General features: G+C 44.3%; 1 protein-coding gene across 1 annotated transcript in view; it reads left to right on the forward strand.

The window, feature by feature from the left end:
- Positions 1-18,135, forward strand: part of urod (uroporphyrinogen decarboxylase) — a 69,996-nt gene extending 51,861 nt beyond the window's left edge. Inside the window, exons 9-10 of the mRNA XM_070886759.1 lie at positions 17,652-17,718; positions 17,803-18,135. Of these exons, the coding sequence (XP_070742860.1) occupies positions 17,652-17,718; positions 17,803-17,967 (232 nt within the window). The 3' untranslated portion in view covers positions 17,968-18,135. The remainder of the gene's footprint in view (positions 1-17,651; positions 17,719-17,802) is intronic.
- The last annotated feature ends 212 nt before the right edge of the window (positions 18,136-18,347 follow it).

An 18,347-nucleotide genomic window follows, 5' to 3' on the forward strand; every position in this document is an offset into this window, starting at 1 on the left:
GTATAAGAAATGGGGGAAGGGGATGGGTGGAGTTCAGGATAAAAGTGCAGCGACAGGAACTTCAGTAAAAATTTCAAGGGAGTGGTGGATGGGGGTTGGAGCTGTTCTGTGTCATGGCCAACATTCATCCTAATGCAACATCATAGGCAGTCCCTTGGAATCGAGGAAAACTTGCTTCCACTCCTAAAGTGAGTTCTTTGGTGGCTGAACAGTCCAATATGGGAGCCACAGACCCTGTCACAGGTGGGACAGACATTCATCAGGGGAAGGGGGGCTGGGACTGATTTACTACATGCTCTTTCTTAATGCAATAACACTTAAACTGATTAACTGGCCATTCATCTCATTGCTATCTGGGACCTAGTTGCATGCAAACTGACATGTTTTCCTACCAAACAACAGCACCTTGGGACAACTTTTCTACATTAAAGGTGCAAGTTGTTACTGTTGATTTTTGCACTGCACTTCAAATAGTAATTCATTGGCTGCGAAGCATTTTGGGATGCTCTGGCAGGGGCAATAAGAATGCAAGTCTGTCTGTCTTTTACCCTTTAACCGCAGCCCCCGAAGAACATCTCCTACTGTACCATTCGATACTTCCATTTCCCAGCAAATCATTCACGCAGGCTGTCTGAGAAAAGCTGACCTAAAAGCCAGCTTATACAGAATTATATATATTTGTTGTTGTGGATTTGTGTATACCAGGAACTGGCGTGAGCCTTTCCCAAATCTATTTCATTTTGGAATTTTACAACTGATAAAGGACATTTTCATTCTGGGCTGGATTTGAATCCAAGCCTCAGTGGGCAGTGTTCCAACTATATCACTAGGCCTTTCCTTCTGCTGTAATTTATTAGGTTGCTATAATAAAGTACTGCTCTTCAGAAAGAGCAACAAATTCCTGATGAGTAAGGGGAAGTGATAATTTAAAGGGGAGTTACCTCAATCTGTATTCGAGTCTCCTGCATGATTCACTTCACACCAAGATTGCTTTTTTTAAAATCGTGAATAGTTCTCTGCCCTCCTGGCTTGCCTTTTAAGATCTTATTTATACTGTGATCATCGACGGGTCCCAGCTGTATAATTAGTCAGAGGCACAACTGTAAATAAGTGTCACTGTTTGGTAACTTATCGGCCTCTCGACATGTTTGGGAGCCATTACCAATCAAATTGAGAAGTTTTGTAAATAAACACAACTGCTGCCAAGTGCAGCACTGTGAAGGTGTGGCTGGCAAAGAACTGCACCTGTCGAACAACCATCCTGCACGGCTATTAATGCCCTAGATCCTGCAGTCATTGTAGTCCGTTTTAGTTCGTTTAAGGTGCGGGGGTGGGGAGCTGGGAAGGGGAGATGAATGTATGGAATCTTTCAATACTGTGAAAGACCTGTAGCACTGTCCATGTGGGTCAGTAGCTTGTGCTTGCTGCTCTGTGAACTTCTATTATGATTTTTAAAGTAAGTTTGATCTTTAAATGTAAACATTTGAAAGAAGAAACCAATTTAGAAATTAATTACTGCTTGCACTAAGCAACCCTTTTAAATTCCATATTGGGTAGGTACCCATCTGCCCGCTGAACTGTGAAATTATGATGATGGGGGAATGGGTAAAAAGAGATTAGTCCCATGCAATGTTCCTGTTGATTTATTTTGGGTGCGCAGCCCATTCAAATTACCGCACATGTGCGGTTTTTCCTATTTAAAAGCTGGTGAGCCAGCTTTAGAGTGACCACACAGCTTAGAGACTGTTGGTCCCATGCAAACTTTCTGATTGTGGCATGCCTTTCCTAATATGCATCTGCATACCTGTGTAAGGCAGTTAATCTGACCAAAATATTTACTTCAAATACTTGTGTATTTGTTCACTAATCCTTGAGCAAGTACATCAGTCAGGTGGTCATTAGAATGTTAAATTCCTGTTTCTTTCCCTTCAGCTAAAGTTTTACAGGGTGGAAGATCAGTGGTAGAGCATTTTGGTGCTAGTGATCATAATTTGGTTAGATTTAGGGTAGTTATGGAAAAGGACAAAGATAGACCAGGAATAAAAATTCTCAATTGGGGAAAAGCCAATTTGCTAAGCTGAGATGGGATTTAGCCATAGTGGACTGGAACAGCTACTTGAAGGTAGAGCAGTGGGAGGCATTCAAGGAGGAGATCCTGAGGGTACAGAGCAAGTATGTTCCCTTAAAGAAAAAGGGTGGGACTAACAAATCTAGAGCCACCTGGATGTCAAGGGACATACAGGATTAAAAAAAAAAGGGAAGCTTGTGACAGATACCGAGGGCTCAATACTGCAGAAACTCGAGAGGAGTATAGAAAGTACAGAGGTGAAATTTAAAAGGAAATCAGGAAAGCAAAGAGAGAACATGAAAACATTTTGGCAAGGAAAACCCAAAGATGTTTTATAAATACATTAAGAGCAAGAGAATAACTGAAAAGAGTAGGGCCTATAAGAGACCATAAAGGTAACCTGTGTGTGGAGGCGGAAGACGTGGGTATTGTTCTTAATGAATACTTGGCATCTGTTTTCACAAAAGAGAGGGGCGATGCAGACATTACAATAGGGGAGAAGAAGTGTGAAATATTAGATGAAATAAACCTAGTGAGAGAGGAAGTATTATGGAGTTTAGCAGCTTTGAAAGTGAATAAATCCCCAGGGCCGGATGAAATGAATCCCAGGCTGTTAAGACGCAAAAGTGGAAATTGCAGTGGTCTGGACCATCATTTTCCAATCCTCTCTGGCTGCAAGTGTGGTGCCTGAGGATTGGAGGACTGCTATTGTGGTATCTTTGTTTAAAAAGGGAGAAAGGGATAGACTGAGTAATTACAGGCCAGTCAGCCTAACCTTATTGGAAAAAATTCTGAGGGACAGGATAAATCTTCATTTAGAAAGACGTGGATTAATCAATGACAGTCATGGATTTGTTAAGGGAAGGTCGTGTCTGACTAACTTGATTGAATTTTTTGAGGAGGTAATAATGAGGGTAGTGCATTTGATGTAGTGTATATGGATTTTAGCAAGGCTTTTGATAAGGTCCCACATACCAGAGTGCAAGTAAAAGCCCATGGGATCCAGGGCAAAATGGCAAGTTGGATCCAAAATTGGCTCCGAGGCGGAAAGCAAAGGGTAATGGTTGATGGATGTTTTTGTGACTGGAAGGATGTTTCCAGCGGGATTCTGCAGGGCTCGGTACTAGGTCCCATGTTTTTAGTGGTGTATATCAATGATTTAGACTTGGATGTAGGGGTTATGATTACGAAGTTTGCAGATAATACCAAAATCGGTTGTGTGGTTGATAATGAAGCAGAAAACTGTAGACTGCAGGAAGATATCAATGAACTGGTTAAATGGGAAGAACAGTGGCAAATGTAATTCAATCCCGAGAAGTGTGAGGTAATTCATTTGGGAAGGGCTAACAAGGCATTAAATGGTAGGACACTGAAAAGTGCAGAGGAGTGCATGTCTACAGATCCCTGAAGGTAGCAGGCCAGGTAGATGAGGTGCTTAAGAAGGCATATGGAATATTTGCCTTTATTAGGCAAGGCATGGAATACAAGAGCAGGGAGGTTATGTTTGAACTGTATAAAACACTAGTTAGGCCACAGCTAGAGTACTGCGTGCAGCTCTGGTCACCACATTACAAGAAATATGTGATTACACTAGAGCGAGTATAGTTGGGGAGATTTACAAGAATGTTACCTGGACTGGAGAATTTTAGCTATGAGGAAAGATTGGATAGGCTGAGTTTGTTTTCTTTGGAACAGATAAGGCTGAGGGGAGGGAGATCTTATTAAGGTGTATAAAATTATGAGGGGCCTAGATAGAGTGGATAGGAAGGACCTATTTCCCTTTGCAGAGGGGTCAACAACCAGGGGGCATAGATTTAAAGTAAGTGGTAGGAGGTTTAGAGGGGATTTGAGGGGAAATGTCTTCACCCATAGGGTGGTGGGGGTCTGGAACTCATTGCCTGAAAGAGTGGTAGAGGCATGTTGAGGTGGACTCCCTGATCTAAGGAGTCGACACCTGCCCTCTTAATAGCGACCACAGAATCACTCAGGCGAAAACTTCGGTTCAACAATGTTTTATTCGAGCAAATGCAGGGGAAATATTCCGAAGAACACTTCCCAGAACAACAATTTGTAATGGCAGTTATACATATTCTGAGGGGTGCGACCCTCCTACAAAACCATCGATTGCTATCAGCGAAGTTACATTGATTTGTTGACTCTTATCCGGATAGCTTTGAGTGGTTCTTCCCCACCTGTCCATTTCTCATCACATGTCCCCCTTCTGGAATGTGTTATTCCATGGGTGTCACTTTGCCTCAGCTTCTCATGACGTGTGAAGTAACCATGCTTCCCAGGGTTTGACATCTTGTTCCCAAAACACCTGCTTTCTTATCCTGTTCCCAAGAGAACTTCGGTCATCATGTCCTAGTTTCTCATGAGATTCAGATGCTGTTTACAATCTATGTTCCAGACTGTTGACTCTCCACTTGCCCTTGGTGGATGTGCTCATTCAGAATGTAAATCTGTATGAAGGTTAACACAACGGATAGTTCATTACCCATCAAGCTTCGCTATTCCCCTCTTACACTCGAGCATGCTTTACATATATAACCATTTTATTGTCTCTGATTCAACAGTAGTCTAGCAGAGAATTCTGCATTTTACCCTTTTTGCAAAGAAATGTTTTCCAACCTAATTTTGTGATTATCTTAAATTTTTGCATTCATTGCTATCTCACTGATCAATGAAAACAATCGGTCACTGTTTACCTAGCACGGTCCTTTTATGATTGGTGTCAGTCTTAGCTCATCCTAGCCTCCAAGTCAGAAGGTTGTGGGTTCAAGCCTCATTCCAGAGACTGGTGCATGTATCCAGACTGACATTCCAGTGCAGTACTGAGGGAGTTCTATACTGTCAGAGGGACCACCTTTCAGATGATACATTAAACCAAGGCTTTATCTGCCATCTCAGGTGGCGTAAATAATCCCATGGCACTATTCAAAGAAGAGCAAAACATTCTCCCGGTGTCCTGGCCAGCACCTAAAACATACTGGTCATTTATTTCATTGCTGTTATTGAAACCTTACTGAGCTGCAGAAGAAAAGATTTGGAGGGGTGATCAAAAATTTGGTCAAAGATTGATTTAAGGAACGATGGGTTTAGGGAAAGAATTTTGAGTGTGTCATAAGCAGGGTGAAGATGGGGGGGTTGGGTTGTAGAGCCGCAGCAGGTTACAGATACAGGGAGGTGCAAGACCATGGAAGTATTTAGATGGATGGAAATTTTAAATTTGAGTTGTTGAATGACCAGAAGCCAGTGTAGATCAGCAAGGATTGGTGTGATAGACAGAATCATTTGGCATGGGATAGGATATACACAAGAGGCTTGAATGAGATTATGTTTATGGATGGTTGAGAATTGGAGACCAGTCGGAAGAGCATTGAAATAATTGAATCTGGAGATGTCGAATGTATGAATGAGGGATTCAGCAGCAGATGGGCTGAGGGAGGGCAAATGTTATGGAGGTGGAAGTAGGCAGGTATTGTGGCGAGGTAGAAGATTAGCTCGCGGTCAAACAGGTTGCAGGATTTTGAGCAGTGTGATTCAATCTGAGACAGTAACCAGGGGGAGGGTGGGGTGGTGAGGGTATGGGTCACATTTAGATATTGGGCATACAAGACACAAGGCCTGCTTATGGGGGAGACTTATGTTGAACCTGAGGAGTATATCTAATGAAAATTCAAAATTTTTAGCAGTTTCCAAAAGCAGACCAAGTCTCCTATGAACTGACACTTGCACATTGATGTGGCGCATATTTTGAATGGATAATGCGTCACAGGACTAACTATTATCCTTTAATTGCAGTGTAAAGCTTTTACATTTTATATAATGCCTTTAACATAGTAAAACGTCCCAAGGATTAGACAAAAAATTGACATCGAGCCAAAGACTGAGTCATTAGGACAAAGCTTGATCAAAGAGGTAGGTTTTAAAAGGAGGAAAGAGGCGGAGAAATTTGAAGGGGGTAACTCCAGAGCTTGGGCTGCCAGTGATGGGGCAAAGTGCGTGGGGAATGCACAAGAGTGCAAAATTGGAGGAATGCAGAGTTCTTGTAGGGCTGGAGGAGGTTAAAGAGTTAGGGAGGGTTGAGGCCATGAAGGAATTTAAATGCCAGGGTGAGAATTTTAAATGAGAGGAGTCGGTGCGGGACTGGGAGCCAATAATGATGGGTGAATGGAACTTGATGCGAGTTAGGATACGGGCAGCAGAGTTTTTGTTAAGCTCCAGTTTCTAGAAGGTGGAAGATGCAAGACCGGAGAACATGGGAATACTCAATATGGGATGCCAACCATTTCTATTTGGGATGGGGGGGGAGGGTGGTAAATTCCACACAGTTGGGCTATTGCATTCAGGCTAAAACTAGTAGATATGTTTGCAACTGAGATAATTACTCAGAAGCAGAAAGTTACAGCAAGAACTGATGGTACAAATATTTAGAAAACAAAGATTGAATTCAGACCACAGGTAGTTAAAATATATTCCGGAACACATTTCTTGTATTGACCAATAATCTGCAAGATTTTTTTTGAGGATAGTTTTTTTTGACTTCCCGACATGATGTTTGTATGTGGGTGAGGTGATAATCTCGCTTACCACACACAGTCTGGCAATTTCAGAAACTGAGCTGAAAACTGAATTAACAATATTGAAGAACCCAGCCTAAAAAGCCTCTGATCGAAAGATCAGTCAGTCAAGTTCAGATACATAATTGTGCAATTACTTAACAAGTAGCTGTTCACAACTCATCCAGGCTTTGCCTATCTATCAATATTTTAACCAAGTAAAACTAGATTAGCAAATGGGCCAAAGCTTCTGTAATCATCTACAGATCAAAGGACCTGTCTATGTTCTCACAGATAGCTGAGCTCCAGTCGCCATCTTGTATTTTAATAAGAAAGGACAATTTCTACTAATTATTTCAAAAATATACTTACCCTGTATAATCTATGGTCAAATATAAAAACAAATATAATGTATTACACACTTTGTTAATACAGAGCAAAAGACTGTGGTATACCACCATCAGACCAACCTTTTACTATACAAAAGCAGGACATTTGCAAAAGCAAAATTCAGTCAGGCAGAGTCAGCATGGATTTATGAAGGGGAAGTCATGTTTGACAAATTTGCTGGAATCCTTTGAGGATGTAATGAACAGGGTGGATAAAGGAGAATCAGTGGATGTGATCTATTTGGACTTCCAGAAGGCATTTGACAAGGTGCCACATAAAAGGTTACTGCACAAGATAAAAGTTCATGGGGTTGGGGGTAATATATTAACATGGATAGAGGATTAGCTAACAGAAAACAGAGTCGGGATAAATGGTTCATTCTCTGGTTGGCAATCAGTAACTAGAGGGGGGCCGCAGGGATCAGTGCTTGGGACCCCAACTATTTACAATCTATATTAACGATTTGGAAGAAGGGACTGAGTGTAACGTAGCCAAATTTGCTGACTATACAAAGATGGGAGGAAAAGTAATATGTGCGGAGGACACATAAAATCTGCAAAAGGACATAGACAGGCTAAATGAATGAACACAAATTTGGCAGCTGGAGTATAATGTTGGAAAGTGCGAGGTCATGCACTTTGGCAGAAAAAAATCAAAGAGCAAGTTGTTATTTAAATGGAGAAAGATTGCAAAGTGCTGCAGTACAGCGGGACCTGGGGGTACTTGTGCATAAAACACAAAAGATATGCAGATACAGCAAGTGATCGGAAGGCCATTGGTGAGGCCACACCTGAAATACTGCGTGCAGTTTTGGTTTCCATATTTATGAAAGGATATACTTGCTTTGGAGGCAGTTCTGAGAAGGTTCACTAGGTTGATTCCGGAGATGAGGGGCTTGACTTATGAGGAAAGGTTGAGTAGGTTGGGCCTCTACTCATTGGAATTCAGAAGAATGAGAGGTGATCTTATCGAAACGTATAAGATTATGAGGGGGCTTGACAAGGTGGATGCAGAGAGGATGTTTCCACTGATGGGGGAGACTAGAACTAGAGGGCATGATCTTAGAATAAGGGACTGCACATTTAAAACAGAGATGAGGAGAAATTTCTCTGAGGGTTGGAAATCTGTGGAATCGCTGCCTCAGAGAGCTGTGGAAGCTGGGACATTGAATAAATTAAAGACAGAAAGAGACAGTTCCATAAACGATAAGGGGTTATGGAGAGTGGGCGGGGAAGTGGCACTGAGTCCACGCTCAGATTAGCCATGATCTTATTGAATGGCGGAGCAGGCTCGTTGTTATGCAAACCTTTTGTTGGCCACTTGTTCACCATGATTGGGCATAAATACGTTACCAAATTCGCCGCTGACCAGCTATCTCATGCCTCGCTGCAGTCTCTGCACCTGTGCCAAGACCCTCTTGGACCAGCAGTTGTTTTCTGCCCACCTTATTGCATCTATAAAATGTGATTTCCTTTGCTTCACTGCTTTTGATCTGCTTTGCTGCACAGATGCAGGTTTACATACTGAGTGTGTTTTGATGTCTTCCACCCTAATGCTCCTCTAATGTCATCTTCCTCCTCTCCCATGCTTTGAGATCACAATGATCTGCTCTCTCGGCAATCTAACTCTGTCTTCAGCTTCTGATTGAGCAACCAAAGCAATAAATCTTCAGAAACCACTTCCATTGAGACATTTATTGATATGAAAAGGTATAATATAGGTGTATTTGACAACATAATGCAGGATGGATTCTGTGTTCATCACACCTACTGCAATTGATTGCACTGAGATTTGGTGCATAAAATTGCAAGTGAATTTAATCATATCTTTGCTTTAATGGTTTTAATTGGCAGTCTAATCAATCTGGTAATATATAACTTCTCTGTTTCAAGTGACTTTAATTTTCCATAGTTAAACTATTACTGACAAATTAGCCATTCCACTAGAAGTTGTGACAGATTGGTCATAGAACCATAGTCAGGGCAGTTATATTAACATATTAAGAAGAGGCATGACTGACTGGTCTATCCAACCTGTCCCATCTGACAAGATACAGATCATTTACCCCCCCCATCTTCCCAAGTTCCTGGAAGACACAAAATTTGAGGGGAAAACTTTCGGCTAATTCAGGGAGAAACTCTTGGAACATCTTCTTTGACCCCCAAAGAAAATCATGCAAGCTATTGGGAGTTCTCTAGTGAAAAGCCCTGGTTGCCTGAGCCTGTCCTGATAACTAAGTGCCCTAAGACTTGTTATCAATCTGGTAGCCTTCCTCTGGATCGTCTCAAGTTGGGGCCATACAATTGACATATAAAAGAAAGAAAGACTTCCATTTATATAGCACCTTTCACGATCACCGGACATCTTGAAGTGCTTTACAACCAATGAGGTACTTTTGGAGTATAGGAAACGCGGTAGCCAATTGCACACAGCAAATTCCCACAAACAGCAATGTGATAATGATTAGATAATCTGTTTTTGTTATGTCGATTGAAGGATAAATAGTGGCCAGAACACCGGGGATAACTCCCCTGCTCTTCTTCGAAATACTGCCATGGGATCTTTTACATCCACCTGAGAGAGCAGACGGGGCCTGGGTTTTAATGTCTCTTGCAAAAGATGGCAACGCTGACAGTGCAGCACTCCCTCAGAATTGTACTGGAGTGTCAGCCTAATTTTTCTTTTGTGTGTTCAAGTTCCTGGAGTGGGACTTGAACACACAATCTTCTGATTCTGTGGCGAGTGTGCTACCCACTGAGCCACAGCTGACTTCAGGGCAAGAAGAAACTGTTGTTTCTCCAGAGCTCCCCTCAGAGCCCTTTTATAGAAGACATTTAGTTTTTTATTTTTAAAAAAAGCTCTTCCAAAGGCACATTGAGCAGATACACACCTCATTGAGCCATGTAGCGCTTGAAGACTTCAAGTTTGACAGTGAAAAAAAGATCAACAAGGATTGTACCAGAACACTGAGATTACAGCTATTGGGTGGGAAAGATTGAACAGGTTGGGGCTTTGTTCTTCAGAAAAGAGAAGGCTTAGAGGTGACCTGATAAAGGTCTTTAAAATTATGAATGGGTTGGACAAGGTAGATATGGAGAAAATGTTTCCACTTATGAGGGAATCCTAAACTAAGGATCATAAATACAAGGTAGTTACTAATAAATCCAGTGGGGAAATAAGGAGAAATCTCTTTACTCAGTGGTTAGAATATGGAACTCGCTACTACAGAAAGTGGTTCAGGCAAATAGCTTAGATGCTTTCAAAACAAATCTAGCTAAGTACATGAGGGGAAAAAAAGGATTAGAAAGATATGGTGAAAGGCTGAGATGAGATGGATAGAATGAGAGGAGACTCATGTGGAGTACAAACAACAGCACAGATTAGTTGGCCTATTTCTGTGCTGTTAATGGGTCTCTACCAGGTCAGCAGCAGTGAATTCCAGGCCCCCACACCCCCTGGGTGAAAACATTGCTCCTCAAATCCCCATTAAACCTCCTACCACTTCCTTTAAATCTATGTCTCCTGGTTATTGACCCCTCTCTAAGGTGAATAGGTCCTTCCTCTATCAAGGCCCCTCATAATTTTATACACCCCAATTAGATCTCCCCTCAGCCTCCTCTGTTCCAAAGAAAGCAACCCCAGCCTACCTAATCTTTCCTCATAGCTAAAATTATCCAGTTAAGGCAACAGCCTCGTAAATCTCCTCTGTACCTTCTCGAGTGCAATCACATCTTTCCTGTAATGTGGTGACCAGAACTGCACGCAGTACTTTAGCTGTGTTCTTCAAGATTAACCTTCCTGCTCTTATACTCTCTGTCTCGGCTAATAAAGGCAAGTATCCCGTATGCCTTCTTAACCACCTTATCTAACTGTCCTGCTATCTTCATGCACTCCAAGGTCCCTCTGTTTTGTTCCTCTACACCTAGTGTCCTACCATTTATTGTCTATTCCACTGCCTTGTTAGCCCTTCCCAAATGCATTACCTCAAACTTCTCTGGATTGAATTTTATTTGCCTCTGTTCTACCCACCTGACCAGTCCATCGATATCTTCCTGCTGTCTACAGCTTTCTTCTTTATCAACCATATGACCATTTTTGTATCATCTGCAAACTTCTTAATCATACCCCCTACATTCAAGTCCAAATCATTGATATATACCACAAAAAGCAAAGGACTGAGTACCGGGCCCTGCGGAATTCCACTGGAACAGCCTTCCAGTCACAAAAACAACCATCGACCATTACCCTTTGCTTCCTGCATCCGATCCACTTTTGGATCCAACTTGCCATTTTGCCTTGGATATCATGGCTTTTACTTTCGTGACCGGTCTGCCATGTGGGACCTTATCAAAAGCCTTGCTAAAATCCATATGGACTACTTCAAATGCACTACCCTCATCGACCCTCCTTGTTATCACCTCACAAAATTCAGTCAAGTTAGTCAGACATGACCTTCTCTTAACAAATCCATGCTGACTGTCCTTGATTAATCAGTGTCTTTCTAAATGAAGATTTATCCTGTACCGAAGAATTTTTCCCAGTAATATTCCTACCACTGAGGTTAGGCTGACTGGCCTGTAATTACACGGTCTATCCCTTCCTCCCTTTTTAAACAAAGGTACACGTTAGCAGTCCTCCAGTCTTCCGTCACCACACCCGCAGCCTGAGAGGATTGGAAAATGATGGTCAAGCTTCTGCTATTTCCTCTCTTCCTTCTCTTAATAGCCTGGGATACATTTCATCCGGGCCTGGGGATTTATCCACTTTCAAAGATGTTAAACCCCAAAAATACTGCCTCTCTCTGTTTATTTCATCTAATATTTCACACACCTCCCTGATTGCAATGTCTGCATCATCCCTCTTTTGTGAAAACAGATGAAAAATATTCATTAAGAACCATACCTGTTGTGTTCCTAACACAGATGAGACTGCACACAGGGAGGTTAAAGTAACAATGACCTCAGTCTTTATTAAGACACTCCAGAGTGAGGAACAGGCCTTAGGGGCGGGCCGGCTTATATACAGTACTCCCAAGGGATGCTGGGATCCCTTGGGACTTCAGGGGATGCACTCCCTGGTGGCGGAACATGGGAGTGCATGCTTTACAGATACACATAATTCTCCCCACCCCCACCCCCTGCCCAAAGTCAAAGTGAAAACTATTTAGAAGGTGAGGTGGTCGGGAGCCTTTCTTTCCCTGGTGGATCGCCTCGATACAAATGTCTGTTCTGGTGTGTTGGCTGTGCCCTCGTTGGGCTGGCGTGTTGTTGGCCCTGCAGGGCTGCTGGTTGAGTCTGGCCTTGCTGGGCTGTTGGGTGTGATGGGTTCGATTTCCTGGTCCGGTGTGGTGTCGTTGATCCTTTGGGTGTGTGTTGTGGGCTCTCAAAAGGTGGTGTCTGCTGTGGGTTGTTCAGGGCAGTGTGTGAACTGCAGCCTCGTTTGGTCCAGGTGCTTTCTGCAAATTTGTCCATTGTCTAGTTTGACTACAAACACTCTACTCCCTTCTTTAGCTATCACCGTGCCCGCGATCCACTTGGGACCATGTCCATAGTTTAGCACATACACAGGGTCATTCAGATCAATTTCCCGTGACACAATGGCACGACCATAGTTTACATTTTGTTGCTGCCGCCTGCTCTCTACGTGATCATGCAGGTTGGGGTGAACCAGCGAGAGTCTGGTTTTAAGTGTCCTTTTCATGAGTAGCTCAGCTGGGGGCACCCCTGTGAGCGAGTGGGGTCTCGTGCGGGAGCTGAGCAGTACACGGGACTGGCGGTTTTGGAGTCAGCCTTCTATGACTCGTTTAAGGCTCTGTTTGATTGTTTGTACTGCCTGCTCTGCCTGCCCATTAGAGGCTGGTTTAAACGGGGCCGAGGTGACATGTTTGATCCCATTGCGGGTCATGAATTCTTTAAATTCGGCACTGGTGAAACATGGCCCGCTGTCACTGACCAGTATGTCAGGCAGGCCGTGGGTGGCAAACATGGACCTGAGGCTTTCAATGGTGGCAGTGCTTCCCGACATTATTTCACATTCAATCCATTTTGAAAAAGCATCCACCATCACCAGGAACATTTTACCGAGAAACGGGCCCGCATAGTTGACATGGATCCTTGACCATGGTCTGGAGGGCCAGGACCACAAACTTAGTGGTGCCTCTCTGGGTGCGTTGCTCAACTGAGCACACACGCTGCATTGCCATACACAGGACTCTAAGTCAGAGTCGATACCGGGCCACCACACGTGGGATCTGGCTATCGCTTTCATCATTATTATACCTGGGTGTGTGCTGTGGAGATCCGAGATGAACGTCTCCCTGCACTTTTTTGGTAGCACTACGCGGTTACCCCATAAAAGGCAGTCTGCCTGAATGGACAGCTCGTCCTTTTGCCGCTGGAATGGCTTGATTAGCTCTTGCATTTCAACGAGGATGCTGGCCCAGCTCCCATGCAGTACACAGTTTTTTACTTGGAACAGCAGAGGATCTTGGCTGGTCCAAGTTCGAATCTGGTGGGCCGTGACAGGTGATTTATCATTTTCAAACGCTTCTATGACCAACAAGTTTGCAGGCTGAACCATTTCCACCCCCGTGTTGGGCAATGGTAGCCGACTCAGTGTTCTCGGTGCCTGGCCTGTGGCGGATGGTATAGTTATACGCTGATATCGCAAGTGCCTACCTTTGTATGCGGGCTGAGGCATTAGTATTTATCCACTTGTTTTCAGCGAACAGGGATATGTGGGGCTTGTGATCGGTTTCCAGCTCAAATTTGAGGCCAAACAGGTACTGATGCATTTTCTTTACCCCAAACACACACGCTAATGCCTCTTTCTCAATCATGCGGCAAAAGGACGAGCTGTCCATTCAGGCAGACTGCCTGTTGTGGGGTAACTGCGTAGTGCTACCAAAAAAGTGCAGGGAGACGTTCATCTCTGATCTCCACAGCACACACCCAGGTATAATAATGATAAAAGCGATAGCCAGATCCCACGTGTGGTGGCCCGGTATCGACTCTGACTTTGAGTCCTGTGTACGGCAATGCAGCATGTGTGTTCAGTTGAGCAACGCGTCCAGAGAGGCACCACTAAGTTTGTGGTCCTGGCCCTCCAGACCATGGTTGAGGTCCTGGCCCTCCAGACCATCAAGCTCCTGGAGGCATAGGTGACAGGTTGCAACTTCCCCGCAACGTTAGCTTGTTGTAATACACACCCGACTCCGAACGACGACGCATCACACGCTAGCACAAGTCTTTTACACGGGTTATACAATACAAGCAGCTTGTTGGAACATAAAATGTTTCTGGCTTTCTCAAAAGCAATTACTTGGTTTTTTCCCCATACTCAGTTCTCACCTTTAGGCAATAACACATGTAGGGACTCTAAGAGGGTGCTTAACCCCGGTAGGAAGTTACCAAAATAGTTGAGGAGTCCCAGGAACGACCGCAGCTCCGTGACATTGTGGCCTGGGCGCGTTCCTGATAGCTTCTGTCTTGGCGTCTGTGGGCTGAATGCTGTCCACCCGCGATCTTTCTCCCCAAAAACCCCACTTCTGTTGCCATGAAGACGCATTTCGACCTCTTCAGCTGCAGCCCTACGCGATCCAGTCGCTGGAGGACCTCCTCCAGGTTTTGTAGATGCTCGACGGTGTCCCAACCCGTGACCAATATGTTGCCCTGAAAAACCACCGTGCGAGGTACCGACTTGAGTAGCTCCATGTTTCTGTGGAAGATCGCTGCAGCCGACCGAAATCCAAATGGGCATCTGTTGTCGATGAACAGTCCCTTGTGTGTGTTGATGCAGGTGAGGTTCCTCGAAGACTCCTCCAGCTCCTGCGTCATGTCGGCCGAAGTCAGGTCAAGCTTGGTGAACGTCTTGTCTCCTGCCAGCGTCGCAAATAGGTCGTCTGCCTTAGGTAGCGGGTATTGGTCCTGTAGCAAGAAACGATTAATACTTACTTTATAATCGCCGCAAATCCTGACTGTGCCATCACTTTTGAGTACTGGAACAATCAGGCTGGCCCACTCACTGAATTCCATTGGGAGATGATGCCCTCGCGTTGCACCCTCTCCAGCTCTATTTCCACTCTCCCTCATCATGTGAGGTACCGCTCGCGCCTTGTGGTGAATGGGTTGTGCCTCTGGGACCAAGTGGATCCGCACCTTCGCCCCGGAAAAGTTTCCAATGCCTGGCTCAAAAAGGGAAGGAAATTTGTTAAGAACCTGGGTACATGAGGCCTCATCGACATGTGATAGTGCTCGGATGTCATCCCAGTTCCAGTGGATTTTGCCCAGCCAGCTCCTTCCAAGCAGTGTGGGGCCATCGCCTGGGACAATCCAGAGTGGCAGTTCGTGCACTGTGCCCTCGTAGGTGACCTTGACCATGGCGCTGCCCAGGACAGTGATGCGCTCTTTGGTGTATGTTCTCAGTTTCGTGTGGATGGGGCTCGGGCCTGGTCTGAATGCCTTGTTGCACCACAGTCTCTCAAACATCTTTTAACTCATGATGGATTGGCTAGCGCCAGTGTCCAGTTCCATGGCTACGGGTAAGCCATTCAATTTTACATTTAGCATTATAGGTGGACATTTCGTCGAAAATGTGTGCATCCCGTGTACTTCAGCATCTGCCTCCTCTCTGAGGCTCGAAATTGCTTTGATCCACCATGGACCGATCTTCCTCTGCCACGTGATCGTTAGCAGGTTTTGCAGAGCTTGCAGCTCGTTTGCAAGCTCATTGGAGGTGTCCCATTGTTCCACAGCTCTTGCAAACATACCCATTGAAGTGGCATGAATAGGCTGAATGGAAGCCTCCACAACACCAACAAGATGTGATTTGCCTTGCAATTCATCCTTTGTTGCGGACTCTCAGTCATCTGGGTCACCAGAGGCCTGCTGGCAGTTGCAGACTCGTGGTTTCTGCCCTGTACATTTCTGCTCGCAAACACAGTTCCAGTTAATTTATGAAGATTGCTAGCACTTATGTGCTGAGAGATTTGTTTGGTGTTATCACTGGTGGACATAAACAATGGCCTTACTGAGGGTCGGTGTCTCTACAGTCAAAAGTTTTCGTAGGATGGTCTCGTGGCCAATGCCCAGTACAAAAAAGTCTCTGAGCATTTGCTCCAGGTAGCCATCAAACTCACATTGTCCTGCAAGTCGATTTAGCTCGGCGACGTAGCTCGCCACTTCCTGACCTTCAGATCGCTGGCACATGTAGAACCGATACCTCGCCATCAGCACGCTCTCCCTTGGGTCAAGATGCTCCCGAACCAGTATACACAGCTCCTCATACGACTTATCTATGGGTTTCACCGGAGCCAGAAGATTCTTCATGAGGCTGTAGGTCGGTGCGCCGCAGACCGTGAGGAGGACCACTCTTCTTTTTGCAGCGCTACCTTCTCCGTCCAGCTCGTTGGCTACAAAGTACTGGTCTAGCCGTTCGACATCGGCTTCCCAGTTTTCACCCTCTGAGAACTTCTCCAGGATGCCCACAGTTTGCTGCATCTTTGCGTTGGATTCATATACTCGTCGCCAGTTGTTGTGTTTCTAACACAGGGAGGTTAAGGTAACAGTGACCTCAGTTTTTATTAAGATACTCCAGAGTGAAGAACAGGCCTTAGGAGCCGGCTTATATACAGTGCTCCCAAGGGATGCTGGGATCCCTTGGGACTTCAGGGGATGCACTCCCTGGTGGCGGAACATGGTAGTGCATGCTTTACAGATACACAACAATACCCATGTCTTCTGCCTCCACACACAGGTTATCTTTATGGTCCCTAATAGGCCCTACTCTGTCTTAAGTCATCCTCTTGCTCTTAATGTATTTCTAAAACATCTTGAAATGGGCCAGAAATCTGATCCCTGCCTCCCTGCAGTCATTTGCTTACAGCAGTAATGGAATTAAGGGTTATGGGGAGCGGGCGGGTAAGTGGAGCTGAGTCCACGGCCAGATCAGCCATGATCTTATTGAATGGCGGAGCAGGCTCGAGGGGCTAGATGGCCTACTCCTGTTCCTAATTCTTATGTTTCTTATGTAAGCAGGCAGGGACGAGAGTTGAAGGGAAGAAAGTTAAAGTTGAGGCGAGGAGCCAGGGATTTTCATCATTGTTTCTCCCGCTGTCCTACTCGATTTGGGACAAGATGGCAATTGAAAATCCAGGCCCTAATATTGCGCAATGAAATGCAGGATGTAAAAGTAATTGTGTTTTTCAGAGCTAAGGTTACTGACCAAACATTGTAACTTAATCCAAGGTCCTAGCGACCTCCAAGTGGCCAATTAACGATTCAAAAGGCAAACAAATTAAAACTTAATTTGCATTCATATCTGAGGAGTTAATCCAAAGAAGAGGTTTTCATTGTTATTTTTATAATGAACTATTTTATGAAGAGGTTTCGAGAGCCAGCTAGAAAAACATCTTTTCCATTGTGTCTGAGTTGCTGAGAGCCTAAGTGTTCTTTGCCTGTAGGAGTCCCAAATGACAACTTTAACCCGCTGTATCCCATTTATCCTGAAGGAAACATATCCCTAAATCACTGAGCCAATCATTCTGAATGATGCCTGCCTTTCACCAAATATGTAGACTGAAGCAGAAATGGATGGAAATTTGCTAATGGTTGTACTTGTTTCTTTTCCTTCAGTGAAAGAGTCGGAAAGAAAGTAACCCTTCAAGGTAACATGGATCCCTGTGCACTCTATGCACCTAAGGTAAGAAGCAAACTACTGCATTTACATTACCATTGAGGATGAATTCTGAACTCACCAGTTATGGTGCCTTATGTTTAAATTTAGGACAAAATAAGTGAAACTGTGAAGAAGATGATTGAAGAGTTTGGTACGCAGCGCTACATCGCAAATCTGGGGCATGGCATGTATCCCGATATGGATCCTGAACACGTGGCCACGTTTGTGGAAACTGTACATACGCACTCACGACAGATACGCAAGAACGAATAAAACTTTCAGTATACTATACTGGAAAGGATTCTACAAAAGCACACGCCCCAAAGGAATAATGTGCTGAACTAGAAGATTTGCACAGATAATCAATAGAATATTAACCACTGGCTCATCAGAAGAGAATAGCTTTCATATGAAATAAAAACAGATTTTATTTCAACTGAATCTGTGTCATCTTTCTTCATTATGGAGGGAAGGCAGTTCCTCACCCGGGCATGGACAAGACCGTGGAGGAGACACAAGCAGCCAGAGCTATCATCCATGCAGGTCACGTTACTGTTGCTCTGTGACTGACGGGACAAACCAATTCTTTCCATCACATGGTACCACAATAATTTTTTTTTAACAGCTATGATCAGTGCTGTTCTGTAGCTCCA

The sequence above is a fragment of the Pristiophorus japonicus genome, chromosome 8 (assembly GCF_044704955.1).
Source record: "Pristiophorus japonicus isolate sPriJap1 chromosome 8, sPriJap1.hap1, whole genome shotgun sequence".
In the NCBI taxonomy this organism is placed as follows: domain Eukaryota; kingdom Metazoa; phylum Chordata; class Chondrichthyes; family Pristiophoridae; genus Pristiophorus; species Pristiophorus japonicus.